This window comes from Lissotriton vulgaris, chromosome 6 (assembly GCF_964263255.1).
Source record: "Lissotriton vulgaris chromosome 6, aLisVul1.2, whole genome shotgun sequence".
Classification (NCBI taxonomy): Eukaryota; Metazoa; Chordata; class Amphibia; order Caudata; family Salamandridae; genus Lissotriton; species Lissotriton vulgaris.
The window spans coordinates 1,189,891,462-1,189,917,869 of NC_141694.1; the positions used below are offsets into that span (position 1 = coordinate 1,189,891,462).

The window sequence follows — 26,408 nt, forward strand, 5'->3', positions numbered from 1 at the left end:
TCCTCTACGGACCGGGAATTTGCCCGAGAGCTTACCATCCCTCCCACACCTTACTTGGGCATAGTTGTTGTCGTGGAGCCTACTAATAATACTAAGAAGGTGTGGGGGCACTCCTAGGTTCTGCAGAACCTCCCAAAGTTTCCCTCTAGGGACTAGGTCAAAGGCTGACCTCAGATCCACGAAGACCATGTACAGTCTTCCTCCCTCTATGGTGACAGTCTTCCAATATAGGAGAAGAAGGCGGAAGATCTGGTCCATGGTCGACGTGTTCTTTCTGAAGCCAGCCTGAAGGGGGGTCATGATGTCATTGTCCTCCACCCAGTCCAGGAGGTGATTAAGGATGAGGCGCGCAAAGAGCTTTTGGGGTACGTCTATTAGGCTAATGGGCCTGTAGTTGGCGGGGAGCAGAGTAGATCCCTTCTTGTGGATCGGAACTATCTCTGCCCCCAGCCACGACCTGGGGATTGACATACCTCCTAGGATGGCATTAAAAAGAATAAGAAGGTATGGGCCCCAGATGTCCACGTGGTGCCTAAACAAATCCCCAGGTAGCCCATCCAGACCTGGCGCCTTCCCCGCTGCTAGTTGCTTCAGAGCTGCCTCCACTTCCCCCAGGGATAGTTCCATTTCACAGTCCTGTGTGCCATAAGGCGCAACCGGAGCTGTGACAGTGCAGGGATTGGTATCTTGATAAAGCTCCCCAAAGTGGACCTCCCAAACCTCTGGGGCAATGTTGGGCTCCACTTTGCACATTCACGGTCTCCCTGTTCATAAATGATCATGAATTTTAATTGAGTAGTCTCTGATTGTAATCTACTCACAGAAACAATTAATAAATAGGTCTTGCTTCAGGAAATTCACGAGTATGTCACACCTGAGCCTGGGGTAGGACCATACCTACCACTGAAAATGCCCAGTTACTTACCCGTAATCTTCATTACACTGAGTCCTGGTCTTCCCTTTCCATTCCTTTTCAATGAGCAGCTTGTCTGATACTGCAGAGACCTATTATCTAGCAAAGGTCAAACACTTCCCCCAATATAGCGCTGCCTACCAGATATGCATAAAGGGGGCAGTGTGTCACCACAACAGCCTGAGAATACCAAAGAAACTCGTGAAAATACAAACACAAAACAATCACCAGAAACAGGGAGGGAGAGATGGGCTCAGGAATGTAACGGAAAGACCAGGACTTGGAGTAATGAAGATTACCAGTGAGTAACCGGGGATTACCTCCTCATCAGGGTTCCCGTCCCATTCATTATCGATGAGCACAAACCCAAGCGCATGGTGATTGAAGAACAAATTCCAGTAGGTGCAGCAAAAACCGACAAGTCAGTCTAATGACAAATGAAAAACAGTACAAATAACAAAACATGTATAGCAGAAAAAAACATGAGCGCCAAATTCTGGTGCTGTGAAAGCAGTGCCAGGATTGTGTAGTGCAGTTTCCTGCATCAGGAGCTTCCTGGAAGACACCTGAGGGAGAAGGACATTGCGATGCAAAGTAAGTGATTTTTTCGTTTTTGTAACAGCGCCTGACACATGCGCAATACAGCTAGTGGAACCCTCTTCTGCTAGCATGGTAATATTAGAGCTTTTACATGCAAACAAACGATCTGTGAGATTGTATTCTTTCATATTAAAGTTGTAATTTGCCAAGCAGTATTGCAGAGGGAAGCAGTGGGTCAATGTCCTGGCTCCCCCTAGGGGCAGCCTTGCTGCTTTTGCTCGCTCAGTTTTCCTGCTACAACTAAAGTCAAATATTTATTCCAACAATCCTGATCCTTCCTTTGATTTCCGTGCTGCCCCTTCATGGTGTTTCATCAGAATTTCGAAGGAAAAATTTTATGTGACAGAAACATAGTTGCAGAAATATTGACCACAAAAATTTCATGAAGGTAAATTTGTATGGGTAAGCAAAGTTTACCTTCATGAAATGGCTTAGGGGAGTGAATCTGACTGCCTGCTTCCTGTTCCTGGAGTCGGAGGCAGGAGAGCAGGAGTGGAGACGTGGCACCTGGCCTCAAGGCACTTTTATTTCATTGCAGAGAGTGCATACATTAGGGCGAATGTGCCACATTTACGGATATATGACGTTACCACGCGTACTTTTAGCACGCATACCATTACCATGGATTTTTTACAACGCAGGTCATGTTACAACGGATACCCTTACAACGCAATACACTACAACGCACATACTATTACAACGCATACCATTACAACGTAAGTATAGGTAAGTATATATATATTTTAAAAAATTATTTTTGTAATATTTAATTTAATTATTCATTATTTTATTTTAAATAATTATTTTTTTAATATTTAATTTAATTATTCATTATTTAATCATTAAATAATTATATGAATGAAATTATTTTTAATTGTAATTTTTTTAAATATATATTAAAAATACCCCTGTACCCCAAAACCCAAACCCAGCCCTAAAACCTAAAAATACCCCTGTACCCCAAAACCCAAACCCAGCCCTAAAACCTAAAAATACCCCTGTACCCCAAAACCCAAACCCAGCCCTGAAACCTAAAAATACCCCTGTACCCCAAAACCCAAACCCAGCCCTAAAACCTAAAAATACCCCTGTACCCCAAAACGCAAACCCAGCCCTGAAACCTAAAAATACCCCTGTACCCCAAAACCCAAACCCAGCCCTGAAACCTAAAAATACCCCTGTACCCCAAAACCCAAACCCAGCCCTAAAACCTAAAAATACCCCTGTACCCCAAAACCCAAACCCAGCCCTGAAACCTAAAAATACCCCTGTACCCCAAAACCCAAACCCAGCCCTCAAACCTAAAAATACCCCTGTACCCCAAAACCCAAACCCAGCCCTAAAACCTAAAAATACCCTGTACCCCAAAACCCAAACCCAGCCCTAAAACCTAAAAATACCCCTGTACCCCAAAACCCAAACCCAGCCCTAAAACCTAAAAATACCCCTGTACCCCAAAACCCAAACCCAGCCCAAAAACTAAAAATACCCCTGTACCCCAAAACCCAAACCCAGCCCTAAAACCTAAAAATACCCCTGTACCCCAAAACCCAAACCCAGCCCTAAAACTTAAAAATACCCCTGTCCCCCAAAACCCAAACCCAGCCCTAAATCCTAAAAATACCCCTGTACAGCCCTAAAACCTAAAAATACCCCTGTACCCCAAAACCCAAACCCAGCCCTAAAACCTAAAAATACCCCTGCACCCCAAAACCCAAACCCAGCCCTAAAACCTAAAAATACCCCTGTACCCCAAAACCCAAACCCAGCCCTAAAACCTAAAAATACCCCTGTACAGCCCTAAAACCTAAAAATACCCCTGTACTCCAAAACCCAAACCCAGCCCTAAAACCTAAAAATACCCCTGTACCCCAAAACCCAAACCCAGCCCTAAAACCTAAAAATACCCCTGTACCCCAAAACCCAAACCCAGCCCTAAAACCTAAAAATACCCCTGTACCCCAAAACACAAACCCAATACCCCAATACTTACCTATAAACTTACCTAAACTTACGATGTAATGGTATGCGTTGTAATAGTACCTGCGTTGTAAAAAAATGCGTGGTAAACTTATCCGTGGTAATGGATCCTGCGTTGTAATGGATCCCTGGTAACGGTACTGCGTGCTAAAAAATCCGTGGTAACAGTTACATACCCACATTTACTAATCTAACTGCAGTCTAACACACTTTGGGGAAGGAGGTGATGTGGTCACTACACTCCTGTACTAGATCTTACTAAAAAAATTAGAAATGTAAACAAAATACTTCAAAACTGTATTTCAATTAAATATCCTAAAATAGGAAATCTCAATAAAACCGTTTTAAATATTGTATAAACCTACCAGAATTGTAACTAAATCCATTTTAAAATAAACAGTAACTCTCAACCCCCAACCTTATAAAAATATAAACACCTAAAGGAAACCTAAAAGGAAAGTAATACAATCTGTTATAATATTGAAGAATTGTCAGAACCAAACCAATATTTAGTGTTATATATTTCATATTTTATTTCTTAATCAATTGTCATTTAGGGCCTCATTTCAATGTGCCATTGGTGGCAGTCCCACCGAAAGACAGCCCTTTGGTCTGACTGCCATATTATAATGCTGGTGGTCAGACCCTTGACTGTCGGGAGACGGAGTACTGCCGCCACTGGGATCGGAGATTCAACAGGGTGGCGGTCAGAATCGTATACCTTAAATGGTGGCATTAAATGAACATTCATTATGACACAACGTATTTTACTTTAGAAATAATACATATACCAAGTGACTGGATGCCCAAATTGCAAAGCGCAGATATATCCAATAAATAGTTAAGTGCAAGGTGCAAAATTCTAACAGGATGCGGACATTTCATACAAGTGGGTAAAGTGCATGAAGCTATTAAACATAAAAGAACAGGGTATTTAACACGCTATAATTAATCATCTAAGTTTTTGTATTGCAGAGCGTCCAAAAATGCATATGCTTTTCTTTTCCATATTGCTAATAGTATAAACAGAATAACAGCATTGATAACTTTTTCATTGCACAGGCCAAATATAAAGTTAAAACATGTTTGTAATGGAAAAGCGTATTAGATAAAAACTGAGGGGGTGATTTACAATAACTGCCGCATCCCTGCATATCAGCAGGGATGCAACAGTTATTGTGCGTCACGGCTCCGCCACCATGGATGCGTCACATTTATAATGCAGCGCACCATGGGGCAAAAACGGACAGATGCATGACACATCTATGCCGTAAAGGCGGTGCATTGCTGGAGTTCCAGCAGGGCTGTGGGGTGCCCTATCTTTACAATGCTGCGTCAATCCTTACGCCTGCTTCAAGCAGGCGCAGGGTTTTGACGCAGCATGGGCTCAAAAGTGACTGAGTGAAATCTTGTAGATTTCACTCAGCCACTTTTAGGAGGCGTTCCTGCGCGGGACCGCCCCCCCCCCCCCGGCACAGGAATGCCTACTTCTGGCGCAGGGCTTTACAACGTGGCGCATCTCCCAGATGCGTTACGTTTTAAATACCCTGCAGCATGGCACCGGTTTTTCACCACCGCTGCGTGACAAAAGTGAAGCAATGGCGGCTTAAAAGAGGGGCAAGGGGCTTGTAAATCTGTCCCTGAGGTTTTAAAATAAATCTTTGGATATCTTTATAAAAACTACAAAAAAGGATAAAATGCATCTTGGATTGAGGTGTTTTCCATCACATGGGTAATACAGGAGTTTATGGCACCACTTTTCCCTTTTAGGGATGGCTGTTAAGTAGTGAAGCATGCCTAATCTAAGTTGTGTTAAGTAGAATCTGTGTTGTAAACTCCTCACCTGTGTTAAGTACATTGGTACACCCCTTACAGGTATAATTTCACAGTAAGAAATAACACTATGCATTTGGCTAGCTTCAGCCTCCATTACGCATTCTGCAGAGTTTGTGTATCTTAGCTTTAAGTCCCTTTTGCTAAAATCTGGGATAGGTACAGGGTTCTTTCTATCAGTATCTATCTTACAGAATTTCAAAAAGGTATAGATATGCTGCAATCAAGGGATTTTTTTTGCAATAGTCGAGAGCTAAACCGTCCATAATTAAATCTTTGGTAAATTTGGTCTTGTCTTTGCACCATATTCCATGCCAGAAAGCGAGAGCTTGCCTTTTTATTAGGTACCGATAATTCTCTGTGTACAATGTAGTTCGCAGTAGATCTAGGCATTGCCAACAATCTATTTGGAGTGGGGTAATATTTGCTCTCCCCCATAGTGCGCCCCCATAGCAAACTCCTGTAACACATTTACTTTGATATAAAGCTAAGATTTCCAGTATAAGTTTATTACCTATTTTTGTAGCAAATCTAAAAATCCCCTCAGTAATTCTTAGACATTTCAAGTTACACATTTGTATGTGGGAGTTCCATGTACCATTCCAATTGAATAGCAGGCCCAGATATTAAAAAGTTACAACTCTGTTTATAGCTACCCCTCCCACATGATGTTGTAGGTTCTTGGACCTAATACTCCCACAAGTCATAACAAAAGTTTTTTTAAAGTTTATCAGTAGGTCTTTTCCAGACATATCTAATGCAAAATTGTTGATTAATTTTTGCAGGCCATTTGCTGTCCTAGAAATCAAGACAGCATTGTCTGCATATAAGAGTACAGGGGTCATACGCATCCCGACTTTTGGAGCATCTGCTATCTGATTTTGTAAAAAATAAAAGTGAAGCAAGCACGCATCCTTGTCGGATGCCTCGTGTTACTTTAAAATCCGGGGTGCATTCCCCAGATGGGCCAAAGCGAACTCTAGAGGTTAAGAGGGTATACATCTGTGATAAATATACAATTAAGCCGTCAGGAGCACCTAGCGCCCTCAAGGTGTGCCATAATTTGGCGGGAATAACAAGGTAGAAGGCGCTAGTGAGATCGACAAAACAAACATGTAAGATCCCTTCCTTTGCTAAGTTATATTTGCCTATCAACAGCTCCAGGTTCACACATTGTTACACTGTCCCAATAACCCTTCTAAATCTGTACTGGGCATCAGTTAAGATGTCATTTTCATTGGCCCATTTTTCTAACCTTCCCAACATTATCCTCCCCATTAGTTTGGAGGTAGAATCCAGAAGGGATATGGGACGGTAGCAATTGCCCTTTCCTCTATCACCTTTTTTGAAAATTGGTACAATAACACTTTGTACCCAGGATGCAGGCAATACTCCCCCTAATGTAGCAGTAAAAACGTTTGAATGAATGAATGAATGAAACACAACTTATAACGCGCAACTTTGCCCAACGGGCGTCAAGGCGCCTAACCAAACATAGTCCAGAGTCAGAGAGCATGATACTGATAGGCCTCGATGAAGAGCTGCGTTTTTAATGCTTTCTTAAAAAGGGCCATAGAGGATTGTGCTTTTAACTCGGAAGGGAGGTCATTCCACAGTTTTGGGGCCATAGAGGAGAAGGCCCTTCCACCCCATCTGACTCTGTTTGTTCGAGGGACAGATAGGAGATTCTTGGAGGCAGAACGAAGGCTTCTGCTAGGGGCGTAAGGTACAAGAAGGGAGCCAATGGCTTCTGAACCTCCACCTGATAGAGCACTGAAGACCAGGCATAGAATTTTGAAAGTGATCCTAAGGTGGATCGGGAGCCAGTGCAGACTCTTCCTGGTGAGAGTAGCAGAGGAGGTGTTAGGGACGCCCAGGACACATTTGGCAGCCGCGTTCTGAACGGTCTGAAGGCGTACAATAAGGCTCCTATTTATTTCCACATACAGTGCGTTGCAGTAATCCAGCCGTGATGCCACAAGGGCAACCACGGTCTGTTTACGGGCTTGGGGGGAGAGATAATGGGCTATTTTCCTAAGAATCTTAATGACTCCCCAACAGGTGGACACAGTTCGGTTAACCTGCTGCGTCATGGCCAGTGACGTATCAATAATAACGCCCAGATAACGGGCTGATTTTACAGGCACAGGACATACTCCCAAGGAGGGGGGCCACCAGTCTCTGGACCATATGCCGAAGATCAAGACCTCGGTTTTCTCTCCGTTCAGCTTCAGTGAATTTAGAATCATCCATTCGGAGACTGCCTGCATTCAGTTCCTGAAGCTGAGCGTGGAGGTACTCACCGAGTGGGAGAGGGACACCATGATCTGCGTGTCATCGGCGTATGACACCACCTCCATCCCGTGCGATCTTACTAACCTGGCAAGTGGGGCCACATAGATGTTAAAAAGGGTTGGACTCAAGGCCCACCCCTGTGAAACCCCATATTGCACGGGCTTAGCAGGGGAGAGGAACTCTCCTAGCTTGACCCTCTGCTCTCTTTGGCTGAGGAAAGAGGACAGGAGGCTCAATGCTGGGCCCTCCACCCCTATCTCCTTTAGCCTAGCTGTTAAAGTCAAAGGAGATAGGGTGTCAAAAAATCTGCAGTCAGGTCGAGTAGGAACAGCAAAATTGTCTGGCCTCGGTCAACCTTAGATCAAATATTGTCGACCACTACTGTGAGAGCCGACTCAGTGCTATGGAACTTTCTGAAGCCGTGCTGAGATTTGGTCCAAAAACCCAGAGACCTCAAGAAAGGAAGCTAAATGCTGATTAAGATGGAATTCAAGCATTTTAGCTGGGGCATTCAGCAGCGATATTGGTCGAACCTTTTTGAGTATTTCAGGATCCAGAGTCGGCTTTTTAAGCAGCGGCTTGACTATGGCCTTTTTCCAAACAGCTGGGAAAATGCCCTGAGTCATGGCACAATTCATTATCTCCAAAATAGGGAGCAACAGGGTTTCCCTACATTCTTTCAGGATCTTCAAAGGGCAGGGATCCAGTAGTGAGCCTGACTTGGTTCTGTTTAGGAGAGAATCTAATTGCTCAAGGGTAAGGAGTGGGAAGTCGGACAGGATCTTCGAGGGAACTTTTCCCCAACATTCTCAGGAAGGTTGAGTCGGGAAAGGAAAATGGCTCATTTGGGCTCTCTGAGTTTCAAGAGTAAGATAAATGTCCGCAATTTTTGTATGAAAGAACTGCGCTATCCTGTCGCACAGCTCTTGGGAACCTGTGATGGGATCAGGAGTTTGTAGGGAGCACAGAGCGTCAATGATTTTAAATAAATCCCTAGAGGAGGTAAGGGACGTTGTGAGCTTAGAAAAGTAAGCCTGTTTTTCTTTGATGACCCTTGTCTTGTAGTCTACCAGCAAAAGCTTATGTCTTTCTCGATCTTTGGGGTTCCAGGTTGTCCGCCATAACCTCTCCTGCCTCCTACAGCTCTGCCTTAAGAGCCTAAGAGGCTCAGTAAACCAGGGGGCCGATGGTTTCCGCCTCGCTGAATAGCGATAGGAGGCAGGAGCCAGAAGATCTACTGCTCTGGAGATAGAGTTTGCAAACTCCAGCGCAGCATCGCAGCTAAAGTGGTCGTCTGAGCTACAAGGGGGTGAGAGAGTCGTTTGTGATACCTCTATAGTTTCGTTTGAGTTCCTTGTTTGTGAACCCATGGCACAGGGAAGGGGAGGGGGGAGTTTTAGTTCCAAAGGAACCGCCAGATGGCCAGACCATACCAGGGGGATGGGAGGGCCGGTAGAGAGTCTGGGGTCGTTGGAGAACACCCCGTCTAAAATGTGGCTGGCCAGGTGGGTGGAGCTGTTTACCAGCTGGTATAGGCCACAGGCGGTCATGAGGTCCACTAAAGAGAGGGTATCCTTCGAGCAGAGATCATCTAAATGAAAATTTAGGTCCCCCATAACCGTAAGGTGGGATTTGTCAAAATAAGATTCTAAAAGTTTAAGGAATTTGTGGCTAAAACTGGATCTAGGGCCAGGGGGTCTATAGATGAGGATACCGGAAAAAGATGCAGAGGGAGAGGAGGATATAGAGAAATGAGTAGCCTGAAAAAGATCTGAAGGAGCGGAGAGAGTTGTAATGCAACAGACAGCAGAGACTTTGTAAAGAAACGCTAACCCTCCACCCCTGCAAACTACTCTATCCAGTCTGTTTAACGCGTAACCCTCAGGGATGGCGTGCAGGAGGTCCGGACCAGAGGATTCAGATGCCCAGGTTTCGGTGATAAAAACCCATGAGGGGTTCCTGGCAGTGACAAAATCATGGAACGCGATATTGTTTTTGATCAATAACCAAGCATTGATGAGAAAACCTCTTTCCATGTGGGCAGTAGGCGTAGGAGGTGTTTTGACCTTAGTGCGTCTTTAAGGGTGGTGAGAGAGAAAGGGCTCAGTGTAGCTGGAGTAGCAGCAACATGTGGGTGAGCGAAGGAGAGCTTCTGGGGTGAGACTATGGTGGCAGGGTAGGGAGGAGGATTTAAGTGTGACTAAATCCCTATGAGCATAGGACAAAGTTACCTGGCTACCCAGCGATGTCGTAGTTTCCTCCCTGTGCAGCCGGTCCTGCAGCCCGTCCTCAGCGCGGACGGGCGCAGACGGGCTTAACTTTGGGGCAACTTCGGCGCATATTCGCAGTGCGCGAATAACGTCATCCCAATTATGTGGGTTGGGTCACGTATCTCGCGTCCCACCGGACTGACAACAGCCAATGTGAGCGGGGACCCGATGTCTGTCAACATGCCATCCACACAAGCGGGAGAACCCGTGGTGGAACGGGGCACAGACAGGAAGGAGTACAGTACAAAAGAAAGTTTAAAATGCAATAGTATTTCTTAAAAACACGCCGCAAAATAAGACAATTAAAATCGCTATGTGGATGGGCAGATTAGCAGCAATATGGACGGACAGTTTAGCAGCGATTTCAAACAAGTCATCAGAACATAGCACTCATGCTCTGGGACACAGACTAACTGAGGCTTCAGACTCGCCCGGTTTTAACCGCATCGCTGCGGCGGCTTTTCCCGCTGTGTGCGGCATTTTTAAAATTACTGCGTTACATGACGAGCTCAGCTCGTCATCAGCACACGGCAGGTAAGCCTGATGACGAGCTGAGCTCGTCATCAGCATCGAAGTGGTTAAAGAGTCAGCTCTCACGTCTGAGCATACTCTGCAACATTTATGGCGGCCAAAAGCGGTACAAAAGGGGGTGGTAATGGACATAGCATCCGAACCAATCAAACACTCACAGGTATGCTCAGACGTGAGTCCCTTGCTAACTTTGCCACTGGATTCAAGCAAGCTGGGCTGAAGACGGCTGGAATGCCAGAAACCGGTCCTCGGAAGCTTGTTTCCGGTCCAGGGAAGGCATGGCTTGGCAGTTCGGGCTGGACTGTTCCCATGAGGCACAGGGTCAGACTGATTTGCATATAGCCATGTCTGAACTGGGGTGGCGGAGTGGGCTAAAGAACGGTGATGGATTAAACCCAGATCTTTTGACTGGGTGTGAGTGTTTGATTGGTTTGGATGCTCCATCCATTACCACCCCCTTTTGTACCGCTTTTGGCCGCCATAAGTGTGGCAGGGTATGCTCAGACGTGAGTCCCTTGCTCACTTTGCCACTGGATTCAAGCAAGCCGGGCTGAAGACGGCTGGAATGCCAGAAACCGGTCCTCCGAAGCTTGTTTCCGGTCCAGGGAAGGCATGGCATCATATCTATTATATAAGGGTAAACTGAATTGTTGCTGAATATTAGTAACAGCAAACCTCTGCTGTAAAGGCAGGTGGGGTTGGATCCTGGGGGGGAGGGGCGGAGGTAGAAAAAACTTAGAGACAGAACATTTATTCCTGTTTGATGTATTTGGTTGCTACCTTGTCTGTGTAAGATCTCACAAACCAATGGTGGAAATTTAAAAGTAATAACAATACAATCTCCAGGAAGTATTTTTTCCCTTCTCCCAACCCAACATACCCTTCTCACCATTTTAAACTCATTAACCCCTTTGCTGCAGGGTGTTTTCCCCCCACTGTGCGGGGGGAGGGGGGCAGCTCGTCATGAGGCACAGTGCAGCTGCACTCATGAGGAGCGGAACTCAGCACAACCACACCCGTTTTTAAACGTTCAGCACAGCGCGGTAATTATCCCCGCATGCGAACGTTCCAATGGTTGTGACGAGCTCAGCTCGTCATGAGTGCAGCATAGCTGCCAAGGTTTCAGATTGCCGTGTGTGACATTTTCATAATTTCAGTGTAATTATGAGTGACATTTCCACGACTATGAGTGACACTTTCTCACGAGCAAAATCAATCCATGAAGATGAGGGAAAAGTCTCAATATCAGAAATTACACCTGCCCTGCCAAGTACAGCGCATCAAGAATTGGATTAACTCACACAGCTGGCAAGTTTTTAGCAAGCATACCAGTGACATTTTTATGTTTATACTCTACTTATGAGTGGTATTTGTGTCTATCACGTGTGGCACTTTTAACCCCTTCGCTGCGGCGGCAATTCTGCTGCAGCGCTAGGGGGGAGGGGGGGCGAGCGGCGCTCACATGCTCGTGACGGAACCGCTCCGTCACGAGCCTCGGTTGAGCTGTGCTCATGACGGAGCGGTTCCGTCATGGCCCCGCCCGCTCAATGGAACGTCCAGCGCAGGCGTGGAATTCGCGCCGCGCAGGCACGCCGAGCGGGCCATGATGGAACCACTCCGTCATGAGCACAGCTCAACCGATGCGCATGACGGAGCGGTTCCGTCACAAGCATAGAAGGAGTTAATAACATTTTATCAAGATAAGTTAGAAAGAATGCCTGTATGGGACAAAATAGCAAAGCATCATCTATGTATTGTAACACCTAGATTAGATCACCAAATCCACCATAGGACAGTTTTTGATTTCTAAAGCTGTTGTGCATGTGGTTCCATAACACTGTGGTTCGTCTAATTTTTTAATAACATTCAAAATCTATTTTATTTCATTCATTGCAACAACTAACTGCCCCACCATCATTAACAACATTAAAAACTCCTTACTGCTCTCATGTCCCCCCCCACCCCATCCCCCATCATTAAATTTCCAGCCCGAGGCGACAAAATAAACATACCAGAGACTGGGCAGAGAACCAGAGCCTGAGAGGGGCAATAACAGGGCGTCAGAGGAGGAAATAAAACAACCTCAGCCAGGGCAATACCAACATCGGAGGAGGCAATGAGAAAGCATCAGAGGGAGCATTAATAGGGGGTAGAGCGGGCAATAACGGATCAAAGGGGACAATAATGAGACATCCGAGGAGGCATTAATTAAACAATAGAGAGGGCAATAGTAACATCCGAGTTGGCAACACTCAGGCATCACAGGGGGCATTAACACAGAGATAGATAGCAGTAAAAAACGGCATAAGGATAATAATAGAATGTGGAATGTGTTATACATAAGGAAATCATACTTCGAACAGGGCAATAATACTGCATCAGTGGGGGCGTTAAGAGGGCATCAGGGGGCTTAACATGGCATCAGAAAGGACAATGATAAGGCCTCAGAGGTGTCAATAACAGAGCATCAGTGGTAGGAATAACAGCAAATTAGATAAGACAATAACGGCCCCCGAGAGAATAAAAGTGGTGCTTCAGCTTGGGTAGTAATAGTGCATCTGAGAGGGCAGAGGAGCGAATCAGAGAGGCTATAATGTCTGCAAATGGGCTAATAAGGCCTAAAAGAGAAAAATAGCAAGTGTCCGTGAGGATATTTCGGACACGACAATAATATGGCACCGCCACCAGCGAGGGCAATAAACAGGCACTGGGCTTCACAGTGGGCAATAATGGAGCATCAGGGAATTTGGAGAACCAGGACCAGAAATATCGACAGGATACCTACTTGGGCCGCTGCCTGGTCGGAGATGAGTCCTAATGTTTGTGTGTCCGGAGGCTGCTGTTGCGTGGCACTTCTAGGCAGCACCTCACTCCGGCATGCTAGGGCTTTTGCTGCAGCACTGCAGGCTGCAGCAGGCTGAGCTCAGGTGAGGCCGTGTTTACGGGACCATTTGCCGCCCGGCCCGAGCTGCAACCTCCACACAGTGATTGGGCTTTACAGATAGAAAGAACACAGGAGTCTCTGCACTGACTGCAAAAAATAAAAGTGAAACCAAACTGAACACCATCGAGAGAGGGAAGCGTGACGTGCTGAACATGCTGCACCACAACCTCAAGACAACAGTTTCAACAAACCCTACCTTCGAACTCGAACCAACTTAAAATTTTGGAAAAAGAAGGCCCCTGCCCTTCGAGGAAAATCAAGCGGATAGTGTCACAACTCTGTGCTACACCTTCCTGCTGCCTTGAAATGTCGAGGTTACTGGGAGGACAATTAAACTTCTGCCGATCGGCAGCAGCTCCTGGGGGCCCAGGTCAATTGGCAGGAAATTGGGGAGGGGGGGTTACGGGGGTAACATAATGATTGATGCCCGACTGAGTCCGGACCGTGCAACTTAATCAGAGTCTGTTCACCACGTGACTAGACAGGCACCAGAGTTCCACTCTAGCAGAGGACGCCAATTAAAGATAGTAATGCCCATGTGATCCTCGGCAGATAATTGCCCCAGGCCAAAAGATAATCAGTGACGTGACTAATAGGGGTGGGTGGGATAGCCCCAGATAGTCAACAAAAATAGCAACACGGCGCGTGCCACCTTTTCATTTGGCTGGATACATTGACTGCTACTAGCAAGCTGGAACTGCAGACCACAGGTTATGGCTTTAGCAGGTCTCAGCTGGTTACAACACAGTCAGCTGCTGAGCCCCACCGGCTGCGACGATAAATTCCCAGTAATCACGCAACCCCTGAGGGCAGGCCGTCTCGCCCAGCAGGTTTCACTGTCTCGGTATTAAGCACAGCAATTATCAGTTGCTGGTGGCAGCGCCTGGGCCGGCAAATCTACAGGGAGCAGAGGGGTGCAGGTTACAGGCGCTCCAGCAGCCTGGCGTGACCAATTCTTCAGCACTGGTACTGCAGAGGGACGGCATTAAAATGCGTGACAATGCATTTCAGTCCGGTGATGCGGAACACCACACTGAAATGTGATAGTGTCACGCCTGATGCGTGACACTTGGCAGGCCTGGTGCAGCTGCACTGTGCCTCATGACAAGCTGAGCTCGTCATGAGCATAGAAGAGGTTAAACAAGTTCTCTGTTAGTCCAGTTTTAGACCCTAGCCAGCAGAGAGCCTTGTTTCTCAAAGACTCCCAGGATTCATTTACCTGGGGGGTAAGAAGGGGAACATCAGCCACAATTATTGTTAATGTGGTGGCTTCAGGTGGCAAACTTAGCCTCTCCTCCTCCCTGTCCCTGTCCATAATAGCTGTGGGCAGGGTGGACATCAAACCGGTTACACCTCGCTCGGCATGAGCGGGGGCTAGATTATATGCAATACCAATAGAGCTATCAGGTTTAATAGGCATTTTATCTTATACCGGAAGGGACTTGGTCTGGGAGGCTGGACCTTCTGTACTGCCGTTCATTGTTAAGGGGGTCGACAAAGGACCAGCGGCATATGCTCTATTTTAGTTTTTTAACAGCTCTTCAATGGCCATAATCCATCAACCAGCACTTGATCTGAGGGGGCTATGGCATGTGTATCAGGAGCTACAGGCATACGTGTTTCCCCATTAACCTGTAGGGGTCCGATTATATTAGACAATGTATTTAAGGTAGAGTCCAGATGGTCTATCGACCCCTAAAGGAAGGAAGGGAATTATCGATTAGATCTTACAATTTTGAGCAGACAAAATACAAGTTAGCCTCCCCCACCGAACCCGGTGTCAAATCCCCAGAAGTGGGACATGCAGGTGAGTCAGCATCAGTCTGTGTACTAAATGAGCGAGTTTGTGGCACTTTAGGGGTATTTTGGCAGGTCTGCTTCTGTTGTTTAGTTTTTTAAATATTCACCCCCTCTTTCGCTTCCCTACGGGTTCTCGTGGCTTATCCTCAGTGGTCGTAGAGCCCTTGTTGATGGGAGTAATGGCCCGTGACCTTGTTGCTATCATTGATCCTGGTATTAAATCCATAACAGATATACCAGGTTCCTGCAAAGGCTCCAGGGTAGACTGTGCCTGACTATTGACCGTAGAGGGCGAGTGGATTAAAGCAGCGTCACCTGTTATGGAAGAGCCCAGAGACAAACGCCTTTGCTAAGAAGCGGGATCTAACGATAGGCGCCTCTCTGTTAATTCAATGTCATGGGTGAGTAGAGATTCTGCCCTGACGATAAAGACATCCAATGTGCCTACCACTCCCTGCCGTTTAGACATTTTGGGTGACACCTCAAGCAACTCAAAATACCACCAAAGTGTGTAGAACAGTGGCGTAAATAAAAATTGTAGCTGCGCAAATAGGAAGGCAAATAAATACCAGTCAATCAGAACTTTTCCGGAATTGTAGGGTTCAATATATTAAAACAACAGGGGCTAGCACAGAAAAAAAAGCGCAAAATGTAATCAAAGAAAACCATCTGTACCTGAAAGCTGCCAACAAGAAACAAGGTTTGTAAAAAAATCAGAGAGGTGGTCCGGCCCAGCCTCTTCTGGGCAATGACAGGCCCGCCCTTGGCCCGGGCTTTGCACGGGCGCGTCACGCGCCACGGGAGGAGAGGCTGCGCTTAATGGCAGTTGGTAACGCCTGCCCTCGTTATCTGTAGCGGGAAAATGCAGAAGTGCACCCTGGATCCTCTAGTCCTCACACGGGTATCTGTAGCGAGCGGGAATGTAGAGATGTGCGGGACAAAACAACAGTGACGGTAGACTCTTATCCTTAATGGCGCACCCACCAGAGTTCTTTTAACAGCCACAAACAGAGTCAAAACAGCGATTGGAGGCATAATGGCCGGTTTGACATCGAGGGACTGGATATGACATTCAGTGTGTGAGTGACATCGTACTTTTCTCTTGAAAATCGTCTATGTGAGACAGAGAACTTTCAGCTACAAAAACGATATGTTTTTAAATAAAGTTGCAAGTAATTAAACACAAGCTAACATGGCAGCCAGGGAACAAAGTAATACAACCTTGAACTGTGATTGTCCTTCGTCCTTCGTCACTGGCTGTGATTAGCTGCCTCTCCAACGAGCTCGTTAAAAAAGTATTTAAACATGCACAATGTGAAATGGCAAGTTGATATGCACTGAAGAAGGCTAGACGCCAAAATGCATTTGCTTTAATAAATCAACTGAATACGACCCGTGAGTGCTCGCATTTTGTAGGAAAAGCATTTTTTGTTTTGCCAATAACTTTGCCGCCGTTTGACGAATCTTCACTAAATTTTCAAACCTAATTGTTCACTCAGGTCAGCTCCTATCTTGGAGTTTCGGGGTGATTCCTCAAGGAGAGGCCGAGAAAAAAGGGGGTCCCAAAACCTGTTTTCTTAATGTTACTTTCCATAGGAAACTTTAGACACGGCTATAGCCTGAACTGCTGGACGGAATACACCAAATTTGGCACAGATATAGCTCTTGGTCCAGAAAGCACGCTTTACTTACATGGTGTAATTCCATTCAGTAGTTTTTGAGATGTTGAAAGATTTACAGATATTGATATTTGAGAATTGTGAGATCTGATTGGCTGAGCCCTCTGAGCACGAGCTTGACTCTGATTGGCTGCCAACACTTCAAACCAGGTAGTGTTGGCAGCCATCTTGTGCTTCTCCCTGAGAGAGAAGGAAAAAGGTTAAAGTAACATACAAAAACAAGAAAACCCGAGGCCCCAAAAAAGTATTTTTTTTTACAATTTTCGCAGGGTCGCGCCAGGTGCGCGAACCCTGTCGAAAATGAAAACAAAATGAAGCGCAGTCTCCCGCGCTTTGTTTTTTAAAGTCCCTGGGTGGGCCCGGTCCCGGGAGCAATCCTGCACTTTGTAGTGGGAGCCTGCAGGGGGCCCTGAAGTCCCGGGGACCGCCACCTCACCGGGGCTTTATTTGAATAGGATGGGTGGCCTTGCAGGCCCCCCAAGCCCCAGGGACCGCCACCTCCCGGGGCTTCATTAAAATACCATTGGGGGGCCTCACGGGCCTCCCAAGCCCCGGGGACCGCCACCTCCATGGGGCTAAAATAAATAATTAATAAAGTGTGGGGGGCTGAATCCCCCCCACACTGCCGCAGGGACCACCACCTCCCCGGAGCACTCTGTAATTAAATGCAGGGGTTCATTGCGGACCCCGAGCCCCATGGACCACCTCCTCACCTGGGCTTTAAACTGTAAAGAAGGGGGGCCATGTGGCACCCCCTCCAGGTGCCTCTTGGTGCACTGCTGGTGGGGCGATGAGGTCCTCTTGTGTCCTAAGGACCTCAGGATACAAGTGGCTTCATCCTCCGAGCAGCAATGCGCCAGGATCCACGTTTACAGAGTGGTGTAAAAAAAGGGTTTGCCTCGGACCACGTCTCTGCAATCCAGCTCTGTGGCGCTTACTGCAGGTGCCTGGTGGGCTAGTTGGCCCCCAGGAACCCTCACTATTCAAGGGGAATTAATTCCCCAACTTACAACACGCCAGGGGGTGCATTTGCAGAGTGGTGGAGAAAGGGGGCGTGGCATGGAATGTGAAGTTAGCAATCCTCCTGTGTGGGACTTACTGGAGGTAATAGGAGGGGTAGTTGGCCCAAAAGGTTAGCGTTGGGGGCTAACTGCCCCTCCTGTTACCTCCAGTAAATCTCACACAGTTGGATTTCCAAGAGGTGTTCGGAGGCCACGCTCACCTTTCTCCACCACTCTGGAAACGCAACTGCTATGTTATAGTTAGAGATTAGCATTTAAAAAACCTTTGAAATTCTCTGAAGAACCATAGGTTTTAGGGACGTTATAGTTAGAAATTAGCATTTAAAAAACCTTTGAAATTCACTGAAAAAACCCTAGGTTTCAGGGACATTATAGTTAGTTGGACATTTCACTCGTACAAAACCAGAGAAATTCGGCTGTTATAGTTAGTAGAGCTAAAGACGTCACATATTACATCATTCATGACATGCTCAGTGACACCACTGATGACATCTCAAATTACATCACTGATGACATCATCCATGTGATCATCTGATGCACATTCTCTCACCCTAATAAAACCTTTTTTTACACCCACTCTAAAATACAGACTACCAATATCGAAACCATAGACAAACCAATAGCAGTTAGTAAATACCTGCTCAGTGATTGATACATCTACATACACATTCACCCATTAACCCATACAGTCACTCATACACGCAGTCATTCATCAATACAGCTACTGATATATCCTCTCATACACCCATAAAGACACTCCCCCTCACCCAAAAAAAAGCTCACTCGCCTTAGCTCCTTGCTGAAAGGTTTCGAAATTATCCATCAAGTGGGAGCTGAGAGAAATAGAGGGGTCCCAAAATTTCCCCAAGCATTTTGCAGAAGGGATTTTAAACTGTGCTACAGCCCAAACAGCTGAAAAGGATTACACCAAATTCGGCAGAAAGCTCGATCCTTAACCATTGAGCTTGCTTTTTATGATTTGGTTTAATTCTCTTCAGTAGTTTTAGAGAAAGTTAGGTTTAAAATATAACGATATCTGGGCCATTGTGCTGCAAATCAAAAATGCAATACTTCTGATTGGCTGAGAGGGCTTAATTATTATGCATGGCTCCCTGCCAGGAGCACCCCATAATTCACGTTGCATCCTAATTTGCATTTTTCATGCTTTATGTTGCCCCAATCTGGGCAAGGACAACATCAACATGTTGCAGAAGTGGAGGGCTGCAGTAAGAGTATGAGCCCTCAGAAATCATTTATTAAAAGTAACCCTATGTTTACAGAGGTTCCTACAACTGAGCTTTCTCAGGTATCGCCCAGAGAATTTGGAACACCTTGCCCCCTGAAATCAGACTGAATATTTCAACAACAGCTTTTAAGAAAGTACTACTACTGAACACATTTCTGTCCTAGATCATAGGATCTCTCATCGAAACGTTCACAACATGTAAATTATACTTAGGACTATTGCTCTCCTTTAATATTATGGTGCTTGATCTATTGGTCCTGACATTGTTTTGTACCCTCCCTTATCTGGGGTGATGCCTTATCCTTTATTATTTTCGACTTTTGATACTAATGACTCTATTTGTCTTTGAACTATTGTAAAGCTCTCTGATACCCGCAAGGGTGATGTACACGCTATATAAAACTTTCTAAATACATTTTTTGAAAAGAATATATATATACAACATGATCCCCCCACTTAGAAAAGTTGATGGTATTTCTACAGGTTTTTATGGTATTTCTACAGGTTTTTGGAGATGGAGTTTTTGCTCTTTATCTAAGGATTGCAGGGCCCTCTGTGTGATTTGTGTTATGGCTGCATTAGAGGTCTTAGAAGTGTATAAGAAATAATTTAACCTAACTTGAATTTTGATGTGGTCACTTCTTGACGAAACCAAAAAGCCTGCCTTTTATATATTGATGTGGTGAACTCTTGAGAAAGTCAGTAGACCATTATTATTTAAAATGGCACCCCTTTATATTGTGAAGCGTGCTCTCATTGGCTGCTGTGTACGGGGGAGGGAGTGGGAAGTGTTGGATGACCCAGTGCCGTTTGGTGCAGGGCTTGTCCATCACAGGCCAGTGACATTTTAATTAGGTTACAGTAGTAAGATTATACTTTCTGTTATAAAATTAAGGAAATTCAGTGAGTAACACCAAAGATTTAAGTGATGTTATACGGTAAGAAGATATTATTTTACGTTACAATAAAAAGTCGGTACAAAAAACAATGGTTAAAATGTTGTTATAGTAGAGTGAAAATGTCAGCTAAAAATACCGGGGCATATTTGCAATGTCTGGTGCGTCTCTGCAAATCAGCAGGGATGCCCCAGAACAGATGCGCCACGTAATCCCCCTTGCGCATTTACAATGCGGCGCACCATGGTTCAAGGAGGGGCAGATGTGTGACGCATCTAGTGACATAAGGGCAGCTCATTGCTGGAGTCGCGTCACAAGAGCGACGCAACTCAAGCAATGCACAGGGGCCGCCCATACTTAACGTGGTGCATCACTCCTTACGCCTGCTTCAAGCAGGCGTAAGGGTTTGACACAGGGTCGTCGTAAAACTGACTCAGTGAACAGTTTTACGGGGCTTTCCTGCGAGGGGATGCCCACCCTGCGACATAACGGCCACATGAAACCTGACCCAGGTTTCATGTGGCGCAGTGCTTACAACGTGACGCATCTGCCTAGATGCCTCACGTTGTAAATATGTAACAACGTGGCGCATGATTTACGCTGCCGCTGCATCACAAAAGTGACGCAACGGTGGCGCAAATGTGTCGGAAGGGGCTTGGAAATCTGCCCCACCATTTTAAACTTAAAAAAAACATCAGTGATGTCATCAATGATGCCATTAAACATGTCACATTGAGTGATGTAATATGTGAGGTCCTAAGCACTGCATAGCCGGGGTGCAAGTTAACTGGTAAATTTCTGTGTTTTCTTTTTCATTTTAAAATTGCATTTTTTCTGACATGTTCACATTAACATTTGTTTTTTCCAGCTAAGAAATATATAAACATATATAGGAATCTATGACATAATATCGACAGACAGAATATAGACATACAAAAATGCCGACACAAAAATATCGACATCAAAAATATCGGGGTTCTATCTACATAAAGGTTAAGTACAAAAATATCAACAAAAAAAATATCGTAGTACAAAAATATCGAAGTTAAAATATCGTTTTTTTAAATGTATTAATAATAATGTGAAAATAATTTAAAAATACAAATAATTTAACAAATTATAAATATAAACATTAAAACATATTTAAAAAATAATAACTAATACATATACATTTAAAATAAATTAAAAACTCTACATATAAATTAATATATATACTTACTCCACATATTGCAACAGTAGGGAAAGCGTTGGATAGCGTAGGGGTAAGAATTACTATTCCCACTCCAGGGAGTGCAACAGTAGGGATAGCGTTGGATAGCGTAGGGGTAAAAATTACTATTCCCACTCCAAAGGGTGCAAAAGTAGGGAAAGCCTTGGATAGCGTAGGAGTAAAAATTACTATTCCCACTCCAGAGGTTGCAACAGTAGGGAAAGCGTTGGATAGCGTAGGGGTAAAAATGACTAATCCCACTCCAGAGAGTGCAAAAGTAGGGAAAGCTTTGGATAGCGTAGGGGTAAAAATTACTATTCCTACTCCAGAGGGTGCAACAGTAGGGAAAGCGTTGGATAGCGTAGGGGTAATAATTACTATTCCAACTCCAAGGAGTGCAACTGTAGGGAAAGTGTTGGATAGCCTAGGGGTAAAAATTACTATTCCCACTCAGGAGAGTGCAACAGTAGGGAAAGTGTTGGATAGCGTAGGGGTAAAAATTACTATTCCCACTCCAAAGGGTGCAACAGTAGGGAAAGCATTGGATAGCATGAGGGTAAAAATTACTTCCCAAACTACTCCCCCTTTAACACGCAACACACTACACATACAAAAAAACACAATTAATATAAATATCAATTAATCAGTTAATAACAATTAATATTATTACATTGATGTAATTATAAATTAACTAATTAACACATATTAATTACCAATTAATAATGAATTACCAATTAATAATTAATTAAGAAGATATTTACAAGAATAAACAATATTTATTAATACATTATTTATAATTAATATTATGAAATAATTAAAAAAACGAATTACCAATTAATTAATTAACAATTAATTAACAATAAATACCAATAAATAAATACAATCTCTTTAATTAATTTAATTTAATTATGTCACACCCTATTCCCTATAAACGCAGAACCCACTACACATAAATAAATCACATAAAAAATGTAATTGTCATTTATTCACTTAATAATAATTAATGACCAATTAATTATTAATTAAAAAAATTTATTAAGCAAAAATATTTAAAAGAATATGAATTAATTAATTATAATTAAATTACGTCCCACCCTATTCCCCTATACACCCACAACACGGTCTGATACTAAAACGCAACATGTAAACAAAATTACTAATTTCTAAACATACATTAAAAAACATGTTCAACAAACATATAAACAACATAATGTGTGTGTGTATATGTATATATGTATATCTAAGCAGATACTGATCGAATAAATCGAGTTTGGATTCAGATTCATGGTGTCAGCGCTTTCTTCAAAATTTACAAGTTTGGTATGACTGGATATATATATATATATATATATATATATATATATATATATATATTACCTACTGGCAATCGCCAGTAGGTAGTTATAGTTAGGATTTGTTTCAATGCAAAATCTCAAACTTCTATTGTGAAGAACTTTGGCGCCGGTTGACGAATCTGCCTGAAAATGTCCTCAAATTTGCCTCGCGGAGCTCCGGTCCTTCCCTGAAAGTTTTGGGAGGATTCGTCAAGGGGGGGGGCTGAGATAAAAGTGGGGTCCCAAAACGTGTTTTCCCCATGTTAATTTCCATAGGGCGGTCGACCTCACTTTTAGCCCGAACGGCTGAATGGATTTCCACCAAACTTGGTAAAATTGTAGGGACTGGTAGCCCGATGTGCCTTTGCTATGTCTCAAGATATGTGCTCCAGTGGTTTTTACGAAAATTAACTTTGAAAAAATATATATTGGGCTACATTGGGCTATATATATGTTAGAGCCCAAATGTAGCCCAATGTAGCCCAATGTAGCTCAAAGATGGCCACCAGACACAAAAAAAACAAATGTTGGCCAAATATCAGCCAGATGTAGCCCAACTATAGCCCAATGACAGAATGCCCCAGAGTGTTCTTAAGAACAACTAGAGCGCTAACAGTCTTACTTATGACAAAAGTATGGCACACCTGAAGTCATCTTGATTGGAATAACGTGTTAACACTTAAAACATTTAATTTGCAAAGGAACAAAATGAGGGGGTTTATTTTGCTATAGAAATTATGATTAGTGCTGAAGAAAGAAAATTTAGGGCACATTTTGAGTGACTTCTCAAATCCTCTTATATTTCATTAAAAAAATTCTGATATGCAGTCTCCCAAGATGGCCACCAGAGACAAAAGAGCCCAAATGTAGCCCAAATATCAGCCAGATGTAGCCCAACTATAGCCCAATGACAGAATGTCCCAGAGTGTTCTAAAGAACAACTAGAACGCTAACAGTCTTACTTATGACAAAAGTATGGCACACCTGAAGTCATCTTGATTGGAATAAAGTGGTAACACTTAATACATTTAATTTGAAAAGGAACAAAATGAGGGGTTTCATTTTGCCATAGAAATTATATATATATATATATATATATATATATATATATATATACATATATTCACTGAAAAAAACATAGGTTTCACACCAGTTATAGTTAGGAATTAGCATTTAAAAAACCTATTAAATTCACTGAAAAAACCATAGGTTTCACACCAGTTATAGTTAGGTGGAAATTTTACTCGCATAAAACCATTGAAATTCCCACGTTATAGTTAGTTGGACTCACTATAACTTGCGCGTGCAATGTACTGCTGATGACGTCACATATTACATCACTCATGACATGGTCAGTGACATCACTCATGACATCATCCAGTGAATGTGTATCTTTCTGAAAAATAAATATTTTTTATATATGTATATCTAAAGGTTGATGGAAGAATAAATGGGTAAATAAATGTCTAAATTGATGTTTTATTCTGTATAAAATTGATTGGTTAACTAACTTATTAAATGTATCTTAGTGAATACATATATTAGCGAGTATTGTTTAAATATTCAAATATCTGTATCTGTGTCTCACTGTGTGTATAAGTGGCTGCATGGGTTGGTGAGTAGCTACATGAGTGTGTATATGGGTTATTAGTTGTTTTTTTGAGTATCAGTATCAGTGTCTGTATGGTTCGGTGGGGGATATTACTTAGAGCACAGATGCATGAATGAGTGACTCACTATTTGTATGTATTTTGAAGACAGCATGTGTGCAAGACTGTATGGGTGGATGATTGTGTGTATGGGTGGGTTACTGAGTATGTGTTTTTATAATTGATTGTTTAAGAGAGTAAATATGTTTCTGTTTCTGGAGAAGTATGTGTAGTGGTGTGTGTATAGCAGTATAATCAAGTAGATGGTTTTTTGATAGTTTATTTGCATGTGTGAATTTGTGTGTGAGTAACTATATGGATGAGTATTAGTGTGTAACAGGATGTATAGCTGTATGAGTACATGCATGAGTGACTATATAGAACTGTTGTGAAGGAGTGGGTGTGTATGTAGATGTTGGAATTACCTAATAAGTTGTTGTAATTGGTATTGGTTTCTCCTTTTTTAAGAAAATGTTAGTTTCTATTTTTGAATGTGTGTGTCAAAGGTTATTTTATGCTGATAGGAGGTCTGCCACTTTGCCACAAGGATGTTGTCATCAGTGATGTCATTTGAGATGTCATGAGTGATGTCATGAGTGATGTCACTGACCATGTCATGAGTGATGTAATATGTGACGTCATGAGCAGTGCATTGCACACGCAAGTTATAGTGAGTCCATCTAACTATAACGTGGGAATTTCAATGGTTTTATGCGAGTTAAATTTCCACCTAACTATAACTGGTGTGAAACCTATAGTTTTTTCAGTGAGTGTATATATATATATATATATATATATATATATATATATATATATATATATATATATATATATATATATATATATATATATATATATATATATACAGAGAGAGAGAGAGAGGGGCTAATCTAACAAGGAAACACATTTTCATTCTAATTGTACCCACTGCACTTGTCTAAATACATCTATTTTTACTTGGGGAAACACATGAATTCAAACTATTATAACAAGCCACTACTGTGTCTTTTATTTGGCATGTTAATAACAATACCTGTAATAGGAGAGTCACCTCTTGATGGCTCCTTCCTCCAGGATGGTACAAATACCTTAATGTATTTGTGCCCTCTTTCCTTGAAGCATTCCACAGCCAGCTGAATGCCCCGACAGGAGAATAGTTCTTTCTTCCCATGGCTAAAGTAAAGAAAATCGGAAAACGTATTTGTTTATTAATTCCCATTCTCACCAGCATTTTGAAACTAAAGATAAAACGAAGTAGAAGACCTTACCAATGTGAGTTCAGAGCATATTTGCTTAACTCCTTTCTCTTTCAGTTACACTGTTTATCTTTATATTCCCTTTGCATCAGACTCTTCGTGACGTTTTCCTCCTTGATTATGTGTCTGTATTGCCCTTTTCTATATGTTTTTTTAATAACTTTTCTTGTACTTTCATTATTTCTCTCTTTCATATTAGTTAACTCTTATCGTTCTGGCCCAAAATTTCACAATGACGGGGTGTACCCTTTTGACCACGTCGCAGGCCTACCTGTCTGCTTTCTCTTTGAAAATGTATTTATTTATTTAGCCATTCTTAAAAGTGTATTCCAATCAATGGATCAGTACTCTGTGCAAGAAAGAGTAGTGATGTAGCTCTACACCAAATTACATAACATCAGAAAAACGTTACAAGCACTTCTAATGCCAACAGTTAATGCAAAACAGGAGGTGAAGGCTTGGGAAGGGTCAGGCGGCTAAGCAACTGGGGTAAAACAAAGACTGGAAGAAAAGATAATCATTGTTGCATGTGACCAGCTTTAGACACATTAGGAAGCTGAAAGCAAATATTGAGGCAAAATATTGTAAGCACACAAAAGGGACTGGAGTATTCAAAGTAGGGCTGAATGGTGTAGGCACAAAGAGGTGACGATTTTAAATGAAGACGATGGATGCACAAATTGTTAAAGTGTGAAGAAACAGGGATAAGAAAAGTGAAAAGGTGCTGCTACACAAGGGGCATTGGGTTGTATTGGAGGTGAACAGTCACGAGTGGCAAAAGAGGTAGAAGAAATTGTGTTAAAGAGAGGATAGGAAGAAAACAAAGGCAACATAATTAACCCCTTGAATGCTAAGCCTTTCCCCCTAAAATGCTGAGCCATGTTTCATCTATTTGGGGTAGGTCGCAATTAGGCCTCAATAGCTTTTATTTCACAGAAGGAATCTATGCC

At 43.3% G+C, this 26,408-nt stretch overlaps 1 protein-coding gene across 1 annotated transcript in view; it reads right to left on the minus strand.

Annotated features, from left to right (window-relative positions):
• ZC3H12D (zinc finger CCCH-type containing 12D) overlaps positions 1 to 26,408 on the minus strand; it is an 89,223-nt gene that overhangs the window by 30,133 nt on the left and 32,682 nt on the right. The window contains exon 2 of the mRNA XM_086925755.1: positions 25,236 to 25,375. Within this exon, the coding sequence (XP_086781881.1) occupies positions 25,236 to 25,375 (140 nt within the window). The remainder of the gene's footprint in view (positions 1 to 25,235; positions 25,376 to 26,408) is intronic.